Below are 25,219 nucleotides of genomic sequence, written 5' to 3' on the forward strand. Positions count from 1 at the left end.
GCAGCAACTATTCCGTGAATGTCTCTGTGGGAGTATCCAATGTAATGCTGCTGAAGATGAGCAGAAGTGGGCTTTATGCTGCCCATAACAAATTTTGCAGGGAGAGGGATTTGCTCAAGCCAAAGTTCCCAAAAAGCGTGGGCTAGGAGGTTATCATTCCTGTGGAAAAATTTTCAAAAATAAAATACATTAAGCAAATGCCTCATTCCCTGACTGTCTAAAAATGACAGGTAATGAGGTTTACGTACACTGGTTCCCTTGTCAGAAGAATATTCCATATGCTGCCATAGCTAGTCCAGTTTTCCATTTATGAATGCAGCATCAAAAGTGTGGGACTTCCAGTCACTGAGGCTGGATAAATGGAGGGATTCATAGAAGTAAGCCAAATCTGGACCTTGGTTAAATCCATGGAACATGGCAATTGACTTCAAAGCGAGCACAACCTGGTCTGGAACGAATACCAGGCTAGTTGCAGCAGTACAAGCTTCTTCATACATCCCTTTCAGCCTAGGCATGATACTCAAAGGGCTTTTCTACATGAAAAAATAGCAGTACTGAACTTGCAGAAATACAGGTTTGTTTTTTTTTTTCTTATCCTGCTGGAAGAAGAAGGAACCCTTTGTGTAGGGTCACAGTGTCCTCATCCAATGGGAGTAGCAGCTCCCCTGAATGGCTCCTAACCTGTTTCAGTCAAAATTACTCTGGTTAACAGAACTCTTCTGTTACAGCTCATGTGGCCTCTTTTGGCTAACACAAGTGAGAGGAGTTAACTCCCAAGAGAAGCAATACCAGCATATTGCGAGGACAAAGATCCCTGGCCTTCATTCGATGTGAGCTGCTTTGTGGGCACGTCTTCATTTTTCCATCTGCATCAAAACCTATGTCGATGTTTAGCTTTGCCTATTAATCAGAAATGTATTTAGATCAGTAAAGCTTAAAATAATCTGGGTATAACATCATAATTCGTGCTAAACCACAAAAAGCCGATGTGCTGGTTTTGTCTGAGGTGGAGTTTACATTCTTTCTTCACAGTGGCTAGTATGGGGCTGTGTTTTGGATTTGTGCTGAACACACTGATAATACAGAGATATTTTTGTTTTTGCTGAGCAGCTCTTACATAGAGCCGAGGCCTCTTCTGCTTCTCACCCCACTCCACCACCGAGGAGGCTTGGGGTGCACAAGGAGCTGGGAGGGGTCATGGTTTAGCTGACTGCAACTGACCCAAGGGATATTCTGTACCACATGGGGTCACACTCACTATATGAAGTGGTTGAACAGCAGGTATGCTTTGAGAAGCTTGAACGCATCTATCCAAATTAGTTTCATTCTAAATGAAATCACCTGTTAGAACGCATACGTATTAAGGAAGCAAGTGTTGAAAAGGAGGTTCTGGACCCTGTTTGCAAAAATCCCAGCTGCAAGGACAAGTTCATTCCCCACCCCAGTTGTATAATGCTCTGATTCAGTCAGATAATGCTGTGCTTGCTATTTTGATTAGTGTCTTGGCAAGCAAAATGTAGTTGGAAAATGTTAGTCCTTTTTCTTTTTCCTTTTTCTTATTTTGTTTTGTCCCTCTAAATGCTTCCATGTGAGCAACTTCACTCATCTTGAAAGAATGCATGTAGGAAAAAAAAGATGTTTATTGAAGCCTTTAGCTAGCACTGCTTGTACTAGAAAAGGTCAACATGAACGATCTCCTTCCTCTAATTTTTTTGGTAGAATTTTACTCAAGGAACGCGTAGATAACATATGACAAAACGGGGGTTTCTGTCCCACCCTGCCTGGAAAGCATGTTTTCTGAAAGGTCTTATGAATTCCTGGTGAGAACGGTCCGGTTTTGGGTTTAAATGCGATGTTGCAACCTTGACTTGAACCGTAGCGTCCTTGGTTTCAGCCGTGTCACCTGGTCCCTCCGGCTACGCTGTGCCCTCAGGGAATGCCCAGGATGCCCACGGGACGGGTGGAGCTCCTTTCCCCACCAACCCTCCCCCGTGTGTTTTGTTTCTTATCAAACGGGCCCCTCTCCGACCTGCTCTGCTGTGTTTCCAGTTTCCAGCCGCGGCCCGTGCCGGGCGCCTCCCCGGCAGGTTCCGCACCGCCCGCCCTCGCCCCGCGGCGGGGAGGGCGAAGGAGCCGAGGCCGCTGCGGCTCCTCCTCCTCCTCCTCCTGTCGCTGCCGGCCCCGCCCCGCAGTGCCAGCGAGCAGCCGGGACGGGCGGCGGCCGCAGCGATCCCGAGAACCCGCGGTAGGTGCCGACCTCCGGGCCGGGAGGGGACAGGGGGCGAGGGACAGCCCCCCGTGTGTGCGGGGCCGTGCGGTGTCCCCGCAGGGACGGGGACCTTGGGGCGGCAGGAGCCGGGGCTGGCTCAGGGGCCGTCGGGGCGTGCTGGAGCTCCGCGGTTGGTGGGAGACGACTCGTGTTTCCCAGGGAAATGGGGTGGTTTCGGAGGAAGAAGGGGTGTTTTGCTGTTGTGGCTGCAGTTCGGTACTTTGCCTGTGCCCGTATCTTATCTCGAGCTAGTAATTTTGATGTGTACAGTTAGAAAGCAGCCTAAGATGGTAGGCTGGATATTACGCAATGCCTTTTTTTATTTTTTTAATTTCTCCCCCCTCCCCCAAAGGTCCCATTCTGCAAACTGTAGAACTTTACTACCTCTTGTACTTTACTACTTCTTATACGACATGTGCTTAGAGTGCTTTCAAGACACTTAAGCGTCTTAAAACCAAAACTCTTCAACTCCTGCTACGTGTGTGCAACAGAAAAGCACACAAACATCTTGAAGAAAGGTGAAGTTCCTCTCTGTCCCCATCCTGTTTCTGGGCAGTAAGGGAATATTTTCGTGGGGTATGTCTTCCTTTTTTTCATAGATTAATGGTAGTTCCTGGAAGCTGCTTCCTGATAAGGAGGGACAGCTGAGGGGCAGCGTTCTAGAGGGAGTGGCAGAAGCACGTAAGGCAGCTCAGCCTAAAACGGAGCCAGATGCACTGGGGCAGAAAGACTGAGCTAAAGGTGTGGAGAGAAAACAGAGAGAAGAAAAGTGCTGGTGCAGTGTGTTTGATGAAGGAGCTGGTTATTAGGATTTATGCATCTAAACGCCTGGCCACCATAGCAGGTGGGAGGTTTATTCTCTTGACAACCCCCAGCACAGTTATTTTCTGTTGAGTGAGTCAGTGCTTTACTGGAGTACTCGTGGTAACATCAGAAACGGTGCAAAACTAGTGTGAGTGTATGGCTTGCTGTAAAATGCTTCCCTATAGCTTGGCTATTTCTATAATTTCCTGTTTTTCAAGCTGCTGTGACAGTCATGTGGACCACTCTCCTCCCACTGATGCAGCAGGATAATTTGCACTGAGCATTGCTTCCCGTTTCACCTGTGGCCCTGTTCCACTGTATTTCTGTTGAATTTTTTTCTTCCTGAAAGTGCTTCTGTAGCTACTTCTTGTGACTTTCCTCCCCGCGCTCCCAAAGCACTGGGAGAATTTGTTGTATAGAATACCATAAAGATTCAGCAAGATTTTGAAGGGCGTAAAGATTTTATGTCAACAATATTTATGCATCTTTCTCTTGTCTGACCTCATACCTCAGTAGGTACCTTATGAGGTCAGAGGCCAAAATGTCTCTATGAATCTGTACTTACAGTTTCTGGAGGAGCCATCACATTCATTCATATGCTTTGTCTCTTCTTTAGTTTGTTCTCTATAGTCCCCAGAAGTTTTGACTCATTAGACTGGAAGTTCTGTGAAATGTCAAAAGTCACTAAAAGATATAATGAAACCAGCAGTGGGATGAATATACTTCAGGGGGGCCTTTATGCATGCGAAAAAAAACATTGTAAAGATGTAGTGTTAGGTAACAACTTAAAATACTGAAATTGATCTACTACAAAAATTCAAGCCGAGAAGTCTGTCTGCTTTGAAGTTAACAGGAGATGTGTTTCCTAGACCTCCAGCAAGTTTCAAAAGATGGAGCTTCCATAGAGTCTGTTCAGTAATATTGCATTAATCAGAGCTTATGTAGTTCTCGTTCTGTGATAGAGATCTGCGGATAAAAAAAGGAAGCTGAAGTTAAAGCAGAGTTGTAATTGAAAACAGCAGATGGTTTAATTGTGGCTACAGAAATAGCAGGGCTTTTGAACAATTTGAAAGTTTCATTTATATTTAGCAAAGGCTCTGTATAATCATCTATAGAAACTTTCCTGTCAGATTCAAATTGCAGTTAAAGGCTTCCATTACATTAAATATACAACTGAATAATGGCACCAGTGTAATTTCTTTTTTTATTTCATACATTTATGTCAACTACCTTAAAACATGTTTCTTATTGGATATATTTTAAAAATGTATTATGTAAACTGTTGGAAATAAGGACAGAGACTCATTAGCTGTATGTAGCGACTTTTGAGTTTCTCTTGAGGAATGTGGTAAAAGACTTTTTTGGAGGAAAAAAAAGAGAAAAAGCTGCATGTTTACCCCTCGGTGAGCAACACTTTCATCTGTTTAAAACTGGAGTTGTTGTCACGCACAGAAGGGAAGGTCGTCCCTTTGGTTTTGCCAGTTTATTTGAAAGCAGGTGTGTCTGATGTAAATGCTGAATTTACTTCAGGCTTCCTTTCCAGCCCAAGCTGGGAAGAATGTAATGCAGTGGTAAAAGTCATAGATAAGCAAATCAAAGGACAGCAATAACAATAGAGCTTCTATTGTTGCTCCGTGTTTGTTCCAGATTTTATCAGAGCTCACTGCATAATCTTGATAAGAGGTTAGATCCTGGGTGGGGCAAGCCTGGAGTTACTTATGGGTCAGAGTAGGTAGGGACTCACTGGTGTCCATGTAGGACACAGTTTTTATTATGTGCTTGTGATGACCAAGCCACCAATCCTGCCTGTGCTTAACAGCTGTTTTTTTGTTTGTATGTGTGAAATTGTATCCGTACTGTTCAACTGTCATAGGTGCTGAATGTGGACCAGGCTAGTGACTAGATTGTATAAAGTTAGACTGAATAAAACAAACACAGCCCCACTACCTGTACAGTGCAGAGTGTCAGTGCTGTCCGAAACGTTCTTTTCTAAGATACACAAAGAAAGGGAACTAAGTCCCTGCCAGATACTGGCTCCTTTTTTCCCCTCATGGTTTCTCTGATGGAGAGAGGAGATACTGTCTTAAAGGAAGGTTAAAAGTGGTTTGGTTTTTTGTTGTGTTTTGTTTGTTTGTTTGTTTGTTTTGTTTTGGTACAAAGTGTGGGTGGTGGGATTTTTTAAGGGCATTAGGGAAGTGTCACTGATAGGTCATTCAGTTCTTTAGCTCAATTGTTCTCTTGAGGAAGCACAGGACTTCACCACTTCCTTTCTTTTTTGCAGTCATTCATTCAGTTTATCTGTAGGAGAGGTGAGCATCTAATTCAGGCTTTTGGATCTTAACTTCTGGCAGTCTTAAGAACTCTCAAACAAGCCAATCCCATATTAAAAATCTAAATGAGTTTTAAAGCTTCTGAAGGCCTCTGTTTGTGCTAAAACTTTACTGTAGACATACAGTCAACATGCATGTGAAGTGATACTCGCTGTGATTAATTTCTGCATCCCAAAGACCTTTGCCTTGGGTAAAAAAGCATATTAGTTTCGAACTATGGGCTTGCTAATTGCTCCAGATTAGGTGTTCAAGTTACCTGAAGCAGATAGCACGAATATCCCTGTTATTGTTGCTAGAGATAACAACTTTAGACTTGGAACATTGCACTTACTGTGTAATCAGTGCACCCCTCTATATTCTGAGTAACTGGTTATTGGCTGTACTCGGCAGTGTTTTAAAAATACTCGGTTTTCTACTACCTAGGAGAATAAATGCATCTTACAAATGTTAGGACTTAGAGGGAAATACTTATTTTTCAGTAGTACGCTTTGAGGCCCAAAGCATGCTGATCTCAAGTACAGACTGGGTTTGAAGGCCATTGTCTTGCTTTCTTTTCACATTGCTTGCTTATGGTTGTTGTGAAATACCTGTCTTTCTCTTTTACTACCCTAAATTGGTTTTTTCTTGAATAAGTCTGTTCCTGGAAAGAATTAATGAGCTGTAAATCAGTAATTCCTTATAGTGTGAAATGAACCGGGGCGTGTCCATTTGCTCACTGATGAGTAGTAATCTTCCTGGTGTTGCTGGACAGCTGCGTGTGTAAGCCTTCCTTGTCTAGAAAGCATGAAAGCCATCGCCTTTAAGAAAAAGTTGATGTATTTGCACACTCGTATTTACCTCTTTTTCATCTGTGGCATCCCGAGTCTGTCAGCCTGGTGTGGGGCGTGGAGGTTTTGTGCGCAGGGTATGGTGCATCCATACAGCCTTTAGCTAAGGTCCTGTGCAGATCCTGCCAGTGTGCCTGTCTTTGGGAGTCGTCACTCAGACAGCTTACTGTTATTTGGCTTCTTCTTTGCAGCCCAAACAGCGTAAATATGGCAAGTATTGTCAGAGGACTTTTGTTGTCCTTTTGTTCTGCTGCCTCGCAGGGCTGGGGAACGCTGAAGCCCCTCCTGCTTTTGCAGTGGGGCTACTCCCTGGCTCTGTGATTCAGGCTTGGGCACAGCAACTAATTAAAAATCTTTGGTGTGAGATGAACAATCAGGTGTTTTTCTAGTAATTGTTTTAGCGAATTGAATGTTACACTGCTGCTTTAGTTCACACAGTAATTGGTATGTACCTATTCTGACTTGCACAAATGATGTAAAAATTTGTTCTGGCATGGTGTAACTTAAAATAGAGCATAAATCCCTGAGGCGTTAGTCAATTGGAAGCATAATTCAGACTATTTATAGCATGACTGGTTTTTGCAACAAATTATTTCTATGACAAGTTATGAGTTTGAAATAGAACAATCTCATTCCCTTATTTCTTAAAACATTTCATAAACTTAATTTGGTATTATTTCTTGCTTCTTGTATTGTTTGGAGAGTATATTTGTGTTGTCATATATTTTTTTTACTTGTATTGTAAATATTCCAAGAGCAGTATTGCAGGAGTGTGCTGCAAAAGGAAACACTTGGATCAGGGCAGAGTAGGAAGCCAGAGTGAAATCACTCTCTTGGAATTAACTCATGTTTTTGCTGCACATGGATATTGAAAGTCCTTGCAACTCGATTAGGTTCCTTGGGTTTTGTTGCCTTGAGCATATGTGTAGGACTTCTGTCACTGAAAAGGTTGCATGAGTGTTCTTATTTAACATTTTTGTAGCTTGGTTGTGGTTTATGTGTCTGTCTTCGCATACAGCTTTTCTTTGTTGGACTGGCAACTGCTCTCCTTTACTTTGACTAAGTTTTTGCTAGTGCTGTTTTCTGATGCTCTTTCCTGTTCCCTGCTTATGCCAGCAGGTCAAAAAGTGCTAGATTATCTTCCAATAAAGTATTTCTGTAATAGTAGTGATTATGATGACGTGAATTAGAAGGATCATTGAAACTGGCAGTGCTCCTGAGTTGCAACACTAACAAGCAATTGAAATGGACAGTTTAAAAAAAAAAAACCCTTACTTGAATTTGTTTCTGTTTTGCCATCTATTCAGAGCTGGTTTGCTTTTTTTTCTTTTTGAGGAAACTTTTCCTATAGGAAGTGGATGATATGTTAGTACTCTTTAAATATATGTTCTTGGATGAAGTCCAGTAAAGGTGAACGACGAGTGATAAGATCTGTGTAAAAGAGGTTTCCTGGGTGGCATGAACTCAGCCCTGTTGGAAGAGGAACCCATTCTACTAAATAACTTTTTTTTTGATAGTGAAAGGAAGGATAGACAGGGAGTCACATACACAGAAGACTTAATGAGAAATGAAAATTGCAGGGCCCTTTATCTGTCGGGATGAAAAATATTTCACCTGGTACAAGAGAGAACAACTTGTATGCTGCAGTGCATGAGTCAAAGATAAATCTTGCTCAGGCTCATGAAATAGCAGTTAGCTGGTATGATGCTGACTGTGGCTTGTCCTTGTCTTGCAAAAGCACAGTGGTGTGTGCCTCGGTTCATATCTGATGAAAAACGACAGCATATTGTAAGGTGATAAACTCTGTTCTGCTGATTTCACAATCAGGGATCAGTCTTGGAGCAGGCACTGTAATTTATAGCTGTAGGCTGCCTTTTCTACTGTATCCTGGTAATTAACCTTGTGGAGGAGTAAAGGCCAAGGGTTTCGCTTTACTCGATGTTCCCTGTGAAATGGGCATAATTAAACTAATTATTTTTGACAAATAAAGGTCATGGTTTTTCATCCGCTTTTTGTCCTCAAATTATTTGAACCTTGGCATAGCTGGAGCCTGAACAGCAGCCACTAAATAAATTCCAGCAATGGGCGTGAGTGCAGTTGCTGAGCTTATTTCTGTTGTACCTTGAAACAGAAGTTTTCTGGCAGCCTTACAATTTTATTCTTTGCTTCTGCCATCATTACGTGTAATTTGTATTTCTGTTAAAAATTTCTCCAGTTGTAGTCCTTTTTCTACTGTGCCGTGTCTTAGAGAAGCATATTTTCAAAATTCCCATTGAAAGTATATTACAGATTTAATCTCTTACGAACAGGTCTGTTTCCTCTTACTTTTGCCAAGCAGTAGGAAAATGCTCAAGAGCCTGAGCACTTCATGGCTTGCAGTGATAGCCATCAATGCATCAATGTTCACTGTGGGAGTAAAACCTCAGGTCTTTATTTAGAGTCCTGAGGTCGACCTCCAGGACTGAACTGGAAATGGGGAGAGGACCTTAACAGTATTTGTTCTGTATTTCCTTCAGGGCACTCCTTCTTTCCATGTGTGGTTTGGTTGTTTGGACTTTTTCCTCCTCATATGCACTACTTTTTTAATGACTGAGCAAACACAGACCTTGCTGTTCCTGCATCCTCCCACACACTATTTGTGTAGCAGGGTGGATTTCTGTATCTTCTGTTTCCTGGCCTGTGTCACCACTTTGTTGTCAGCAGCCAAGTGCTGCTCGTCACTAACAGTTTTGGTAAGATTTTGTGGATTTAGCCAGCAGAAAGTTTGGAAGATGGGATTAGAAGATGAAATGGAGACAATGTTGTGGGAATGGTTGGGAAACTTATCTTTCTATGTTAATATTTCTTAAGCTAGAGTGTTGGCCAACAGAGACTCGGTGAGCTACGGAAAAGGTGGTCATCAGGGAAGTTTGTGAACATGAGAAGTCAGTGTCTTTGTGGATCTAGTTTGCCTGGAATCAGACCAGTCTGGGAAAATTTTCCCTTGGAAAGGTCCTGGATAAATTCAGTGTTTGAAAGAAGCAAGTGGAACATTTTTAGAGAGAGAGTAACATTTTTTTTCAGATTGCTAATGAAACTAACCATTACTTCTCAACCTCAGCTTTAATTGCCAAAAGGCTCTTTTAATCTTTTTTTTTCAATTTAAAATGAACGTTCTACATAGGATTAAAAGCAAGCAAACAACCCTTCTAAGAAAAACAAGGCCTATGCCACCCTCTACCACAAAACAAACAAACAAACCAACCTTTTGCCTTAAATCTGTATCTAAAGCTTTATTCAAAAGGCATCTTAAAATTTTTTTTAATATCCTATCATTATTGTATTTGCATGTGAAGCTAAAAAAATAACTAAGAAAATAATTATGGTTGCCCCCCAAAGAAATAAAATTCATTTCAGTGCTATAATAATTTGTATCTAAAAATGTACACATTGACATTATGCATGCTAAGAATCTAGGTTGTGTGTGGGGTTCTTGTTTGTTTTTTGAGTGACTTGGTAATAATTGTCCTTTTTTATTTTTTATGCTTTATTATGTCAAGACTGTTACTGAGTTAGAGAGGATCTGAAGTGCCAGGCTGCCTTCTCTTGATTTTTTTTTTTAATCCTTTTTTCTTCTGACCTCTTTCCAGTCCTGTACACCTGTACCTCCTGAGAAGCTGTATTTGCTTATTGAGTCTGTTAGACACTTTACATACTGGAGTAGGTAAAATAGGGTTATAACTTTTGGTCTCCTCTGCTCATTGCAGTTTCTCTTAGTTAATTTCTCTCTCTTTAAATTTAAATTAGTGCATGCAGCATGAAGTCCAAACAGTTTTTAAATAAAGTGAAGATTCCCTAATTGTATTTTCTTTACTTAAAAAAAAAAAAAAAAGTATATTTTTCCATTCCACTGTTGCTGTGCAAAAGAGCCATGCAAAAACAGAAAGGGAAGTTAACATGATTATGCAAAATGAAAACAATTCCACAAGAGCAGCACTACTCCCCCAAACCAAATCCAAAACAAAACTCCACAGCTGAAATCCAAAACATGGCAAAACAAGCCAGATGCAAAAGGTAATGCTTTAGGGGAAAGAGGGAAAACAGAAGAAAGGGATAGTTTGCCCAGCAGTTCTAAAAATAGACAATAGGAATTGTCACTAAAAATAACCTCTAAAAAGTGAAGATTCAGTGTGGATGTTTTCTTCATCTGGAACAGGCTCCTTGAGTTACTTTTACCATTGTGCCTGGGAGTTGTTTTGTTGAAAATAAGGCCTTTGTATTCTGGAAGACAGTTTTAATTTTGTCCTTCATTTAACTGTTCTTCCTTTTTGACCTCCAGTTCTATTTTGAACATCTAATGACTGTGCACTTCTGTGCTGACAGAGGCACTATGCATTTTGAGAGATCCAGTTTGTTCTAGTGATCTTATCCTATCACTAAACCTTCCATATTTTATGACAGTGCTGTAAGCATGAAGGTGTATCCCTTGTGCTTCTTACTCTGACCTTGCACTTCAGCAGATGTCTGCATTTAGATGCCTTCTAACACTTCTTACACAGTTACTCACTTGAGATGTAGCTTGTTTGTCAAATGATTTTCTACTCTTGATTTATCAGACTGTTCTGTATAGGCTGCAAACTTCTGGAGATTTTAATGGCTCAATAAAGGAAGCATGTTCACGTAGTATATCCTTAACAATAGAATAGACCAAGTAAGCAGTAAGTAGCAACTGGAACAAATAAGAAAAGTAGTCTGAGGAGTGACTCTGCAACTGCATAGCTATCTGAACGTGTTTATTAGTCCAGCAAAAGGAATTGGTAAAGAGGTTTCTCAGAGAGAAGCCTGGGCAAAGTGGGCAGTTTTATGTCTTAATTTTGGTAGTTGGCTACTGCATGCATATTGCCTCTTAATTGTGTGTGGTGTAATGAGAGAAGCATTCCAGAAAATAACTGTGTCACACATGTTTTTCAGATCTTTGCAATGAGTTACCCGGGCTATCCCCCAGTGGGTGGATATCCACCAGCAGCCCCAGGTAAGTTGCTTAGATGAAATAAACTTCAAGTGGTAGTGGTGGTCCCATCTGGAGAGAAAAGGTGGCATGGACGAAGAACAAGACTGCAGGGTGTTTTCTTGACTCACTAAAGCTTTCTGTATGCTCTTCTTAAGTCCTATTTCATCTGGGCTGGGGATTCTGATTTATCTAATATGTGTGCTCTGCTTATATAAAGTCCATTTTCATTCATCTCAGATGAATCACACAGCACTAGGAGATGGTCACAGTTTGAAAAAATTCAGAAAGTGTCCAAGGATCTGTTGGTACTGAGTCGTGAAGGTAGCTGGTGAGAAAAACAAGTATGGGGAGGAATCAGTCACACTACTTGAAACCATATCTCACAAAGAATTTGACCTTAATTCACTATTCTTAGGCAGATTGCAATCTTAGGTTGCATGTAAAAGGCAGAGTGCTGTTAAAAAGAGTAGTGATCATCATAATACCAAGCTGATGAAATATGCAACTACTGCTTGGTTATCAGGGTTTACTTTACAGTTTTTAGTATTGTTGGTAGAAAGGACTGGAGCCATGCAGTGGCCAAGGTGGAGTTAGACAAGCTAACTCAGGAAGGGGAAGTGATGTACCCTGAGAAGCCACACTACCAGGGAGAATAAATTCTGTTTCTCAGCAGAGTATTCTAGCTTAATTTAGACCATACTGCTGTGTGCAGCCAAGTTTGGACAAGCTCGTGTGGACATCTCTCAGATTAATAGCATCAGTGGAATTAATAATGTCTTCCTACTAGAATACCCTAGACAACTTTGTAGTTTAAGTGAAACTACTCTCTAGTAAAAACATGGTGTTTATAGTATTACGTCTTGAGTATTAACCCTAAATAGGTTTATAGTTGTTTTAAATGAGACCTTACAGATTAGGACATGACTAGAAATATCCACTGAGATTTCTCTTTATATAATAATTGCACTGCTACCCTGCACCTCTTCAGTTGATTTTCTTGTAGTGTTGAACACATATTACATTGGAAATTTAAGTGGTAAGAAGTTTAAAAAGGTATAGTATCTTGTTTCAGCACAGCTGTGTTTGTTTTCAGGTAGCAGTCCTTGGGGTGGTGCTGCCTATCCACCTTCAAATCCACCTCCAATTGGTCTGGAAAACGTGTCTGGCTATGCCAACCAGTTCAATCCCAACCAGATGGCTGGAATGGTGAGTTTGCTTTCATTTAATGTGTTTTACTGTGACTTCCTTAAGTGGAAAGTTGTGTTTCTGACATTGTCACTGAAAAGTTTATCACTTCAATTCTGTGCCTTTATGTCTGCTTAGGTGTTGAACATTCAGCATCATCTCTTGAAGCTGCAAGCTATTCCTTGTTTTAGGAAAACAGAGCACTAGTTAAATGTTGATTTAGTCTAGCTTCAAAAGTCGTGGACATAAAACTAGTATAACTTGGCTTTTGCTGTGTAGAGGAGTAGGGAAAGAGACTATTAACACAGAGTATGCTTTGTTAATATATTCACATTGGCAAACACAGTGCAGATTTTGCCTATTACCTGGATTTTGCCCAGTCAGAGTAAGGAGGTATCGATGACTCATCCTTGAAAAGAGTGTAGGATTGACTATCTCTTATAAGCACTGATGTTTAACAGATGGAAGTAAAAACCTTTTACATTGATTGAAGAAAATGCAGACATTTCCAATGTGATTTTTTTTCATAGAAGAGAAGTGAGTGACACTTCTGACAACTTTAGTCTTCAGAAATCTGTTACGCTGCATAACGAATGCAGTTTGTAGGAAGACATTTGCATTATAGATGCCTTCCTGAGGCAGTGATTAAATGAAGTGATTTGGCAGCCAGAAGGCAGAATGAGTAACAAACTATCTAGGGTGCAGGTGGCAATATCCACAGCAACTAGCTTCTGATAATACTGCAGACACTTAATGTCAGTTCTGGTCCCTCTTTAGAAGAGGGGTTGAGTGTGTCACATACGAAGATGATGTTGACGTGATGTATCTTTGTGGCAGTTTCTGCAGAAGTCTCTCCAAATATAGTTTGTGAAATCCTTCAAGTCGTAAACTACTAACACATGAAGTGTCTCATAAAACAGCCAAAGGTTGCCCAGAGGAAGACCCTTGCACTCAGGGGATGCTGTGATCGTGCAAGGCAGCCATGGACAGAGAAGGATTAAGCATAGTTTCATGTTGCTGGGATTATTTGGCTTAAGTTTTTAGAATCAGAGGTGTGTGGCCATGGGTGTGCTTTGGTGGAAGTGATGTGGGATGCAGTGGCAGTTGTGTATCTGGCTCTGCTTCTTGATGCATGGCAGCTGATGGTTGCAGTAAAGCAAGAGTCAACTGAACACGGGCAGGTTTTTTCCATGCTGCTTGCCAGTAAGGCATGATTAGTGCAAGGTTCTTTTGCAGATGTGGAAGTGTCTGTGTTGGTGAGGGGGGAGGTTGTATGTATTGAGCACGTTACTGACACTCAGCTGTTTGTACCTCTTTCTGTCTCTTGCTGCATTGGCTGTCACTGCAGGCATCCAACCTGGCAGGGACCTTTGGAGGAAACGCACCACAGGGCATGTATCCTTCAGCACCTGGAGGTTATCCACCAGTCCCTCCAGGTGGCTTTGGGCAACCTCCACCAGGGCAGCAGCCCTCCTACGGGGGGTATCCCCCATCAGGAATGCCAGCCTACCCAGGATACCCAGGCCAGCCCACGCCACCCCCTGGTCAGCAGCCTGGGAGCTACCCAGGACAGCCACCAGCAGCTTACCCAGGGCAGCAGCCCGTGCCAAATTATCCACCAGGTCCAGCTGTGAATCCATCTATGCCCTCTTACTCAGGATCTACAGGGCCTGCAGTCTCTCCTGTAACAGTAAGAGCATTCACTGCTTTATATATATATATATATATATATTTCTCTACATTTTCTTCATTGTATTAATGTAAACCAATCCTCAGATTGAAAATAAAGTTATGAAAAGAAGTTTGAGTGAAGAGAGGGAGAACCTTTTCAAATGGAACAATATAGATGTATATGACTTGAAATAAATGGTATTTTACTACATGATTCAAGAAGAAAGATTCAAAGTGAATTCAGATGTAATGAATCTTGCCTTTCCTAACTTCATGAAAGTATTGACAGTTGTATGTACAGTATCATCAAACCTTAATTAATGGACAACGGATTTAATATCAGTGAACCTGCTTGACCTTGCATTATTTTGTGTTTAGAAATGAGCAATTTTTTTTAGGTAGGGTTGATTTGAGTTTTCTGTATTACTTTTCTAACAAAAAGAAAATTGGTAACAGTGTGCATTTTTCCAAAGTAGTAAAACACCATATTTAACTGTTTAATGCTAATGTGCAGCTCAACTTAATCTCATTTTAGCATGGAAACCGAGGCACAATCACTGATGCACCAGGTTTTGACCCTCTGAAGGATGCAGAAGTCTTAAGGAAGGCCATGAAGGGATTAGGTGAGCAGTCTGTGGAATTACATTTCAGTTAAAAGTAGAATTGCAGCTTGATTCAGCACTGATCTTTCTCCATTGTCCTGCATGTACTGAGTGGGATAGTTCATGTCGTTGTCCTTGGTTATCAGAAGAATTATTGGAAGTTCATTTAGGCATAAACAACATAATGAGTTTTGTTTCCTTTTTTGTTGAGTTGTTTTTTTTTTGTTGTTGTTGTTGTTCTTACTGTGTTTGATTGGGGATAGAGCTTAAAGTTCTGTGGCCGCACACAAGAGTAGATACTGTAGATGAATTAAAGGTGTACATGTCCTTCAGCTGGGTTTAGAAGAGTTAGGATCAAATGGAAACAGAAAACTGAGTCCTCACATGACGTGGTGCTCATTCTGTGGTGTCTGTGTGCACGTGCAGGAACCGACGAGCAAGCCATTATTGACTGTCTTGGAAGTCGTTCGAACAAGCAACGGCAGCAGATAATGCTGTCCTTCAAAACAGCTTATGGAAAGGTAAATACATCATGAGAACAGAAGGAAGAAGGAATAAGAGCCTGCATTTCTCCAGTGGAAGTCAGAGGGCTTAGTGTTTGGAAAAAAGGGTTGGAAAGAGCTTTAGGGGAAGATGGTTCGTAAGCCATAGCCTGCTCAGGGTGCTACTTTTTACCCACTCTTGATTCTTCATGCAGTGTTTCAGATAAAACATGTAAAGCAATTTCTCTCTTAAATGGTTACTTTGGCTCTTTGATCTGTGCAGTCTATTTAATTGGACCTTAATTACCTCAGTGTACATATTACATTATTCTGGTTTTAGTCTTAAGTGGAACAGCTTTACTTCAAAGATACATTATTGGTGCTTGTGCAGAAAGAATTCTAATTAAAAATGCATATTTTTTATGTTTACTTTTGTTAAGTTTGGTCTTTATGTATTTTTCCTTGTTTTTCCTTGTCATTAGGATTTGATCAAGGATCTCAAGTCTGAGCTATCAGGTAACTTTGAGAGGACAATCTTGGCAATGATGAAGACACCTGTGATGTTTGATGCTTATGAAATCAAGGAAGCTATAAAGGTTTGTGTAGGAGATACAAATTTATAAGATAGAGGAAATAGTTGAGCTGATAAAATCTTTGGTTGCCATTTAAAAGCTTGGACTTACCTTCCCTCCTCTCTGTCAGGATGTTCAACCCACTGTTTGACTGTTCTGTACTCCGTTTCTTGGAGATATATGGTAGTAAAATGGAGAAATGTTATTCCCTCAGGCTAAGGGTAGAGACTTATTAAATAGGTTTGTGTTGTAACAAAAAATATATTAATGAAGAAATGCTCAAAAAAGACAGAAACCGAGTTCTAACAGTCTGTGCTGTTCACTTGTTTACATAGTCTTGAGTGAGGCACTGAGGCAGCTCTCTTCTAAGCCAGCCACTGTATGGAGAACCTTTATCTCTGGGATTTTTCTTAAAGCTGTAAGAGAACTGGTTATAAACTCACTCAAGGGTTTCCAGAGACTTTACACTTGGTACTCACGAATAGTTCAGAACATAAGGTTCGTAAACATTTTGGTCAGCGTGTACCCTTTTTTTATCTTTTCTCCCACCTCGAAAGTGTGTTTTTCTATCGCATGCTGAGCCTTTTCTAAAATATTTGTTTTGAGTAAAATATAAAATATAAAGTTTTGAGTACTTTATAGCAATAATACTATTTTATAAACGTTTAGATTTTTTTAAAGAAAACCAGGTCAAACGTTTGTATTTTAAGACAATGTTTGAATGAAGGTCAGTACATATATTTACGTGATCTTTGGTCACAATAATAAACTATCTGTGAGGATGAAATAATATTAGCTGTATTGTAATTGCAACTGCTGTCTATTAGTTAGTGATAGTTACGTGTTGAATTAACAAATTATTCTTTAATGGTAAAAAAAACGGATTCTTAAAATGTCTTAAATATGGGATGAAGGATGACATTTTTAAAATGAAAGTTTGTTTTCCTAATTTCAATTATCTGTTCAATTTTGTATCTTTAATGCATATCTGTGTCTTAGAAACATCATAAGTAATATTTAAATTACTTGCTTTGTCTTTTTCTATACAAGGTTATATTCTGAATTTTTTTTATATAATTTTATTACATTTCTTTTATATTAGGTTGTAGAAAAAAGATGAAAATCTGAAATCTGTTTTCTCCTCATGCTTTGTTTTAGGGTGTTGGCACAGATGAAAATTGTCTCATTGAAATCTTAGCTTCTCGCAGTAATGAGCATATTCAGGAACTCAACAGGGTCTATAAAGCAGGTTAGATTTGTTCCATTCAAATTTTCTTTTTTTTCTTACTTAATCACTGACTGATAATATGAATTTAGGAAATGAGCAGGGATATGTGATGATTCATGATTTCATCTCTTTTCCAGAATTTAAGAAAACCCTGGAGGAAGCAATAAAAAGTGACACATCTGGACACTTCCAGAGGCTTTTAGTTTCACTTGCTCAGGTACTTACCTGCTGGGATTTTGAAATTTGGTTTGGGTGTGTTTGTAAGTGGGGGGATTTCTGTTTGTTTGTTTGGTTGGTTTTGTTTTGGTTTTGTTTGTTTGGTGGTGGTGGTGGTGTTTTTTTAATTTGAAAGTAGCCCATTAAAACCCATCAGTAACACTTCTCAATCTTCTAATTCTTTCAGGGAAACAGAGATGAGAGTACAACTGTTGACATGTCTCTTGTCCAGAGAGATGTGCAGGTCAGTAGAAATGCTTCATCACTATTAAGTACAGTGAACTCAAAACACTGAAATTTGACTGTGTGGTTTCTGCTTACTCTTAGTTTTGGACACCTTGTGACTTCTCTTATAGTGCTTAAGTTTCAGTGGATGGAAGTGATATGAAAAGCCCTGACGGAGCATTAGAGCCATGTAGGTGCATTACAGAGATGAAGCTCTTGGGAATAGAGTCCATAGGATATTTTTCTTCCATTCTCTCAGCTCTCTGGCTTTTCCAAGTGTTTTATGATGCCATTGTGCTGTTTATTAAGGAAATTGCCGGAAGAGATTTGAGGTGCTATGTGTGTAGATGAAATTTTAATTTATTTAACAACCACTTTAGCTTTTGTGTGTTATTTAAGGAACTCTGGATTTTTGCAGCAAATGACTTAGTAATGCTTGCCCAGTGACTTTTTCTGTATGCTCCATTTCCCCACATAGCAAAGGGAAAACACTGGTTCATTTTAGCATACTACTGTCACTTAAAGAGCAATGTAATTAGCTTTCTTCATAGTATGCCTTAGCCAAAAGACAAGAATGTCCCAGAACACACCTAGAGGTGTAGAGAAAAAGCTAGATGTAAGGACTACCAGGAAGAACAATTTTCAGGTACTTTGTAAACAATTTCCCTTCCTTTAGTAATCTGGCGCTCTTGTGTTTGAGCACTTAAACATCAAGATAGAAATGCAAGCAGAACATATCATAGGCAAGTTAAAATTAGTCGCTGTTTATTGCTTGCTCCTGTTTTCCAGCAGTAGGTAAGTTAAGAAATAAGTATAAAAAGTGGAGAGGCTGTAAGGAAGCAAATCTGTAAATCAGCTGTTCAGCATGACTACGTTTCTGAGTAGTGAAGTGTGAATTCCCTCTGTGCTTAGGAGCTGTATGCAGCTGGGGAGAACCGTCTAGGAACTGATGAATCCAAGTTCAATGCCATTCTGTGTGCAAGAAGCAGGGCCCACCTCAGAGCAGGTAACGGTGTCCTAAATAAGCAGGAACTTGATTCTGTTGCGTGTAATGGTGAAAATGTACAACGCCGCTCTGCCCCTGAATTTCCCCTATCTGTAAAGTGAGCACAATGAGATATCAATGAAAAACTGAGTGAATTCTGCTTTGAAAAGGGTGAACAAATGCTACACGTTGTAATCATCTTTCTTAAATATCAGAGCAGGTAGAGGTCATACTTGTTCAAATGTTTCTCTGACAAAAGAATTGACAAACTAGAGTTGTTTCAGCTTTGCATACTTGTATACAAGTATACTTTGTATACAAGTATACTTTGCATACTTGTGTGTGCAGAAGACACTTGCAACCTTCCTCTCTTACTTGTTAGTATTAGGTGTTACATCAGTCTGTAGTGGTGGGAATGTTTTAGTAACTACATAGAACTTTTAATATGTTCTGTTGGGGTATTGAGGTGCTTGAATGGAGGAAAGGGGTGTGTATGAGAACCTGAATATTTTCTTCTTAATTTTATTGACACCCAAAGCCTTTCCTAGAAGAATTTTCACTATTTCCCTTACAGTGGTTTTCTGGTCTAGCCCTTTAACATTAAGGACAAAACTAGACAAGCTACAAGGAGCAAGATAAGGTGTAAATGGAACAATATACTTGATAGCACAGTATTAGTCTTTGAGATGATAAAACTTATGTATATTATAATATCAAGCTGAGAAACATGATTTAAAGTTAAACCATCCAGCATGTACCAGTGCCACCGATTTTTGCAAAGCTAACTCCTGAAAGCTCTCTTTTCTATTAACAGTCTTCGATGAGTACCAGAGGATGTGCAACCGGGACATTGAGAAAAGCATATGTCGTGAAATGTCTGGAGACCTGGAAAAGGGCATGCTGGCTGTAGGTATGTGCCATCTTAGCAAATCCATTTCTGGTGTTCTGCTACAACTGAATTGGCTCAGATGGCATCTGTGGCTTCAGATAAGGATGTTCTTGTTGGTACTAATTCCAGTTTCCTGCTTTTCGTGTTGAGCTTTCTGTGAAGTCAGTTGTGGTTGGTGAAGCGGGGCACTTAATTCACCACAAAATGACAGGTCAGGCTTTTGCCACAGGCAACTACAGAATTTAAATTTCACATGTTAAAATGAGGAGAGAATTATTAACTGTACTTGACACTGTTTTAAGAAGTGAAGAGAACCTGTACCAACTGCTGAGTCAGGGTATTTTCAACTACTGAGAATGGAGTATTTGGGACAGCCTTGGAAATCCAGCAAAATATAGGCATTGACTCTAATTAGTTACCTCTGCCTGTTTTTAATAGAAAGAAAACTTAAATTTGATTGCAAAGGGGTTACTTTTTTTCACATTTCCTGTGTTTACAGATTTGTTAAATCTTTGTTTTTAATTGTCTCCAGTACTGAGGAGTGAAAAATCTTACCTCACATCTACTGTTGTCCCTTCAGAGCTCATCATTGATTTCCATGAGGTTGGGACAAGGCCTGCAGTTGTTGTGGGGTAGTTTTATCTGAGATGTTTTATTTTAGATATAATTGTGAGCCAATTTCTCATCCTTTGTCTTTACATCTCCATTTTGTTTTCTGTTTATTACTGTAAACATACTGTGGTACCTAGAGCTCCTCCTTTAAAAGTGTTTTTCTTTGGTTTTGAATATGATAGTGATGTAATGAAAAAAACAAACAAACAAAAAACCCAAACAAACCAAAAACCAGACATAACCCCCCGCTAAAGCACCTACCAAAATAGGAAAAATGAACTTCACATCACTTGCAAATGAGATACGAGAGTTTAGGAGACCACAATTTTTTTCATTGAAGTTTGCAACAAAATCTTGCAGAATGGGAATCGATTTTAAAAGCCTAATTTTTTTTCACTCCTCTCTTGTGCATATCTGAACTGTGTAACTACTGTTCTTACTCTGCTTACCACAGTGGCACTATACTGGTCTTTTAATGGCCCAGACTGGATCTGGCTCATTGTGTGTTGATACATTTGCAGACCTTTTCCAGGATTCAAAATATGTCGCCTCAGAAAGTATTATTAGAAAAACAAGCTTAGGGAAAAGTGGTATATCACAGTGTTTTTAGAAAAAGATTGCCTTGGTAAAGAAACTTAATTCTCAGAGTTTGGAAGTCATTTGACTTAATAGAGCTTTGCAGTGACTTGACAGGTCTCCATGTAGATAGATTCAAAACTGAGACTGTATCTTGCAAACAAGTCAGTAGCCTTCAGAGCAAGGCTTGTCATTAATATTCACTGAATAATTCCCTTTATTGAATAGATTTTGTGGATTTTTTTCTATTTATATGTGTATACACATATATCTAAATCAGTCAATGATGTTAATATCATTTGTTCTGTGAACCTTATTTGCAGGAAAAAAAGGTTTTCTAATTGAAAATATTTAATTTTGCTTTCTTTAAAGCTTTCTGGATTATACAACTGGTAACTAACAATAACATCTTTAAACATCTTAAAGTGCAAGTGTGTTGTTTTAACTAAATACAGTGATACAGAAATCTGCATTTCATTTTGTCATTCATTTTTGAATAATAATAGATGTATCATTGACAATTGTGTGGTGAGCTGCTATCTCTCATCTACATTTTCCTACTCAGAAAAGTACTTCTTCCTGTATAGAATGTGTGTTGCCATGAAATAATATTTAGGTTTACCCCTTTGGTTCTGTATTGATTTTGTGTGATTGATTTTGATACCCTTCTGTGCTATAAAATGTCAAGTGTGGTCTGTGTTTATTTCTATAGTTTGCCACACATTGCATGATTGTTTACTTGTAACCAACATTGCACCAGTGTGTAGATTTCAATTCTGATGAGAGAAGGAGGATTCTTTCATTATCCTGATTAACAGGACAGTGATTTGATTTAGGTTTTGCTCTTTCAGACTTCTAATGAACTGTGCTAATTAAATCTAAAATCCAGTCATTACTAAATGAGCATGTTAGGAATTTTTCAGTCCTGATGAAGTTGGTGGCTAAAATAAAACTTTAAAATTAGGGTTATGACAGCTCACCCTTAAGGGGAAGGAAACACCTAAGACTCTCTGCTATCGTAGCTGTCTACCCAAGTTACATTAGGGCATCACTCAAATTGCCACACTTTGCACGTGCATGGCTTGAAAATTCAGAACTAAGAAGCTAGGAGTGCTATGTGTTCCTTCAAGTCTTCTGCCACCTTCTTATTCCCACTTTTTCCTTCATGAACAAGAATCTGGTGATTAGACTTTTGAAGGTTCATTGTGGCTGCTTCACACTAGATGGTTTCTAGTGACAGAAAAGCTTGCTTTGAGCCATGAAGTGTCAGTTCTTTAACTTTTAACTGCAGCTATGGTTTGGATTAAAAAACATTTCAGTGACTAACAGCAGGAGTGGAAGCTGCATTGTATCAAGTGTATGTTTATGTAAAAGTAAAGCAGGTGACTATGTAGGATAAACTGAAAAAATTACTGAGTTCTGATTGAGGAGGAATGCCTGATTTCTGTAATACTGCTTCTTTTTGCAGTTAAGTGTCTCAAGAACACACCAGCTTTTTTTGCAGAGAGATTACAGAAAGCTATGAAGGTAGGTGCCTGTGACAAGTTACATAAACTTATACTGTGGGGTTTTTTTAATTCTTGTACAGCTCATTGGAATCAACTGTTCATCTGAAGGGATTACATTTTTTAGTGGGTAGATGACTAAGAGGATGCAGTCATTATTATGAAAGACTGGAAAAATCTAGCTAATTTGATCCACCTAACAGAGAGATGAATACAATCATACAGAAAACAAAGTCTTCACTTGGTAAAACACAAGTATGCTCAAAACTGATTGAAATTGGTATCTCATAAGTAGGGAGGTCTAGGAGAAATAAATAGGCCATTAAACTCACTAAATTTTCCTGTCCCCTTGTACCACTGTCAGTCCCCTTCTTTTTTTTCAAACTGTTCCTGTGCAGAGAAATTACCTAGTGCCCTACCATGAAATTTAACTTGTTGGAGCATGACAGGCCAAATTCTTTTCAAGGTTACTGAAGTCAGTGGGGTTATGCTAGTAAACAGGCATTTTTGGGGGGATAATTTATTTTTATTAGTGCTGTTTCATACAGCATTTCGACACATCATTAATACATTAAGGTGATGTTTTGTTCGTTTCAGGGAGCAGGAACAAAAGACAGGACTCTGATCCGAATCATGGTGTCACGCAGCGAGGTTGACCTGCTGGACATACGTGCAGAATACAAGCGGATGTACGGCAGATCCCTCTACTCAGATATCACTGTAAGACTTGCAGATTTTATCTTCCCTGCCGTGCCATCCTTCCTGGGGGATACTGACACTGAGTAGCTGTTAACTGCTCTGAGTGTAGCTGGCTGTGTTGGCTTGCTGCATTCCTCAGGAGAGTGGAGTCTGACATGCCAGGGAACAGACAGCACTTGCTTTTGCGTGGGGGTAGGTGAGCTAGAAATGGGAAGGAAACTAACAGATAAGGAAGGGAAGAGAAATTGGTCCAGAGAGGTTTCAAAGACCTGGTTTCAAGTCTGGTCTCTGTCCCAGTCCTGAATATAATTCTTATAGAAGCCACTCAGTCCTCCAACTGAGTAACAATGGTGCTTTACTTCATATGTGTGTTGAAAGAATGTAAAGCTCCTAAAAGTCTTGTGGAGGATTGCCCTCTCTTTCTCTTGAAAATTCAAGATTTTGGAAATAGACAAAACTTCAGATTGTTTAGCACTTGATCCTTTTGCTCTTAAGAGCTGTAGCAACAGTCAAGAGGGTGCCTGGACAATGGGAGAGTAGTAAAAGCTGGAGGAAGGTGACTGGTGCTGCCTTTATTTACCTTGTAATGAGGATGCCAGATCTATTAAGCCCCTGTTTATTCCTTCTGCACTTGACACTGAGGGGCTGTAACTTGGTGACATTTGGAAAGAATCCTGCAAAGATTCTGAAGGAATAGGTGTGTACCAAATGTCTTGCTTTGCTTGCCAGCACCTGTATGGTGTTGCTGCCATTTGCCACAGAGGATTACCCAGCAGGAGCTTTTCCCAAGTGTGTAACTCTGAAGATGTGCTTCTACAACAATAGTCGCATGTCCTGTAACCACCAGTGTATGAGTGAAAAGCAGTGAGACACTGGTGGAAAAACTGTGCATCTTTCCCTCACACACTTCTCTTTTGTTCTGGCATTCAGAAACAGAACAGACCATACCCATTTAATGGATTGAACTTAGTCAAAACCTGGTGTCAGCAAATATGGAGCATGCAGACACATGGTTATGTGTATGTAAACTCTGCTGCTTATTTATGTAAAAGTAGAACCAAATCATCCCTGGAAAGAAAGTTCTTAGTTCTTCAGCCCTGGCTTCACCTCTTTTGGTTGTTCTTCAACTTTTCTTTTTCTGGGTTTCTTTCCAGGGTGATACTTCAGGAGACTACCGGAAAATCCTACTCAAGTTGTGCGGTGGAAATGACTAAATGGAAAATTGAGCTTTTCTTTAAAAAGCTACTCTTTTCATGTTTTTGCTGTAAAGCATCTTTGTTTCTTCAAAAGTAAATATGTAATTACCTGTTTCTTCTAAAGCAATTGCATTTTAAAAGATAATATTGCATATATCTTCAGTTCAAAAATAGTAGGTAATAAATGCCAAAACCGCCCAAAATACCAAGCTTATGTGCCATCTGCTCAGGATTCTGTATAGCACTCTCAGCAATCCATGAATGACAGGTCATTATTTCTTTTCTGCTTATATCATGCTGAAATAATGTTTGTTTTATAAAACAAAAATCACAGTTGTATGATTTAAGGTGTTGTTTTGTATAAACATTGCATGCCATTTGAATGCAAGTTTTATATATATGGTATGCAGAGTTGGTTTCAGGCTGTCTGACTCCCTGATATGTGGAGATAGCAGCTTGAGTTTCTGTGTCTAATTAAGACACAAAAGAAGTTTTAAAGAAGTTTTGTCAAGTTCTGTTTTCTTTCCTTGATTCTTTTCAAGGAAGATAGGTTCCACATTTCATTCTTGTGAAGGCAGCCTGTCACGAGGCAGTAGTAGTGTTTACAGCAGTAAGGATTCCATGGTTAATGTTTAAAGGTTTTGCATTGTGCCTTAAGTATATGTATGTAAGAAGAGATTATGAAATTAAAGCTGTCTAAATCTTTGCAGATTATGCTTTTTGGTGTTCATGTTGATTTATTGTGGAGGATTGACTCACTTTATGTAACTTTCTTTTTCCATAGAAGTTCTCTGCTGGAATCTACAGGATTATTCAGAAACTCTTGTGTTGATGAGAGTTTGGGATTTGTGTGCTGTTGATGAGCAATTGTCTGTACATGATAAATGTAATCTGTAGTTATTGCTCAGTATTTGCATTTTTGCATGTTGTATTTTATCTTATTCCTGGAACTCTGATTTTTTTTATTTGCTGGCACCGATGGCATCTCTCCAGCTTGTCGTTCTCAAAGATAGAAACATCTAAAGGAAAAAAGTACAAGGAGGGGAAGAGTTTTTTCTAACTAGGTCAGTGAGAATAGCCTGCTTGTTAATCAAGAACATGCAAACTCCTCTTATTTCATAGGCATGCACTCTCTCTATTCTGTAAGGGGCAGGCAGGTCCTTTTTCCTAGAAGAAGTTTTATTGCTGTTTGTCTTGAAAGAAAATGGTGATATCGTGCATTTAATTCTGGATTGTATTGTCACTGTGGCAAGTGTAGAGATTATAGAATATGGTAGCCGTGTGTCCACATGACAGATTCTGACCAGGATGTGCTGACAGGACTCCTGTTTCAGTCAATGGCAGCAACGTGACTTA

The 25,219-nt window shown here is 39.6% G+C and overlaps 1 protein-coding gene across 2 annotated transcripts; it reads left to right on the forward strand.

Moving 5' to 3' along the window:
- The first annotated feature begins 2,172 nt into the window (after positions 1-2,172).
- ANXA11 (annexin A11) lies at positions 2,173-24,577 on the forward strand. 2 transcript variants are annotated; one of them, XM_027880302.1, is made up of 15 exons: positions 2,173-2,245; positions 11,181-11,241; positions 12,314-12,426; positions 13,754-14,095; positions 14,612-14,699; positions 15,105-15,199; positions 15,643-15,756; positions 16,891-16,981; positions 17,098-17,177; positions 17,364-17,420; positions 18,314-18,407; positions 19,201-19,296; positions 21,932-21,990; positions 22,566-22,688; positions 23,822-24,577. In XM_027880302.1, exons 2-15 carry the CDS (start codon positions 11,190-11,192, stop codon positions 23,879-23,881), a joined length of 1,464 nt encoding a protein of 487 aa, XP_027736103.1. In that variant the 5' UTR covers positions 2,173-2,245; positions 11,181-11,189; the 3' UTR covers positions 23,882-24,577. The 2 variants fall into 2 exon arrangements, with proteins under 2 accessions (XP_027736103.1, XP_027736104.1); XM_027880303.1 differs by having other exon boundaries at positions 13,754-14,080.
- The last annotated feature ends 642 nt before the right edge of the window (positions 24,578-25,219 follow it).

This window comes from Empidonax traillii, unplaced genomic scaffold, assembly GCF_003031625.1.
Source record: "Empidonax traillii isolate 1590-97213 ecotype Southwest subspecies unplaced genomic scaffold, ASM303162v1 scaffold67:size1865537, whole genome shotgun sequence".
Taxonomy (NCBI): Eukaryota; Metazoa; Chordata; class Aves; order Passeriformes; family Tyrannidae; genus Empidonax; species Empidonax traillii.

Excerpts from the sequence above, each read along its gene's own strand:
- ANXA11 (XM_027880302.1), top strand. The coding sequence starts at position 11,190 with ATGAGTTACCCGGGCTATCCCCCAGTGGGTGGATATCCACCAGCAGCC. Across the intron at positions 15,757-16,890 it reads AAATCAAGGAAGCTATAAAG|GGTGTTGGCACAGATGAAAA; the intron begins GTTTGTGTAGGA and ends GCTTTGTTTTAG. Across the intron at positions 17,178-17,363 it reads TTTTAGTTTCACTTGCTCAG|GGAAACAGAGATGAGAGTAC; the intron begins GTACTTACCTGC and ends TAATTCTTTCAG.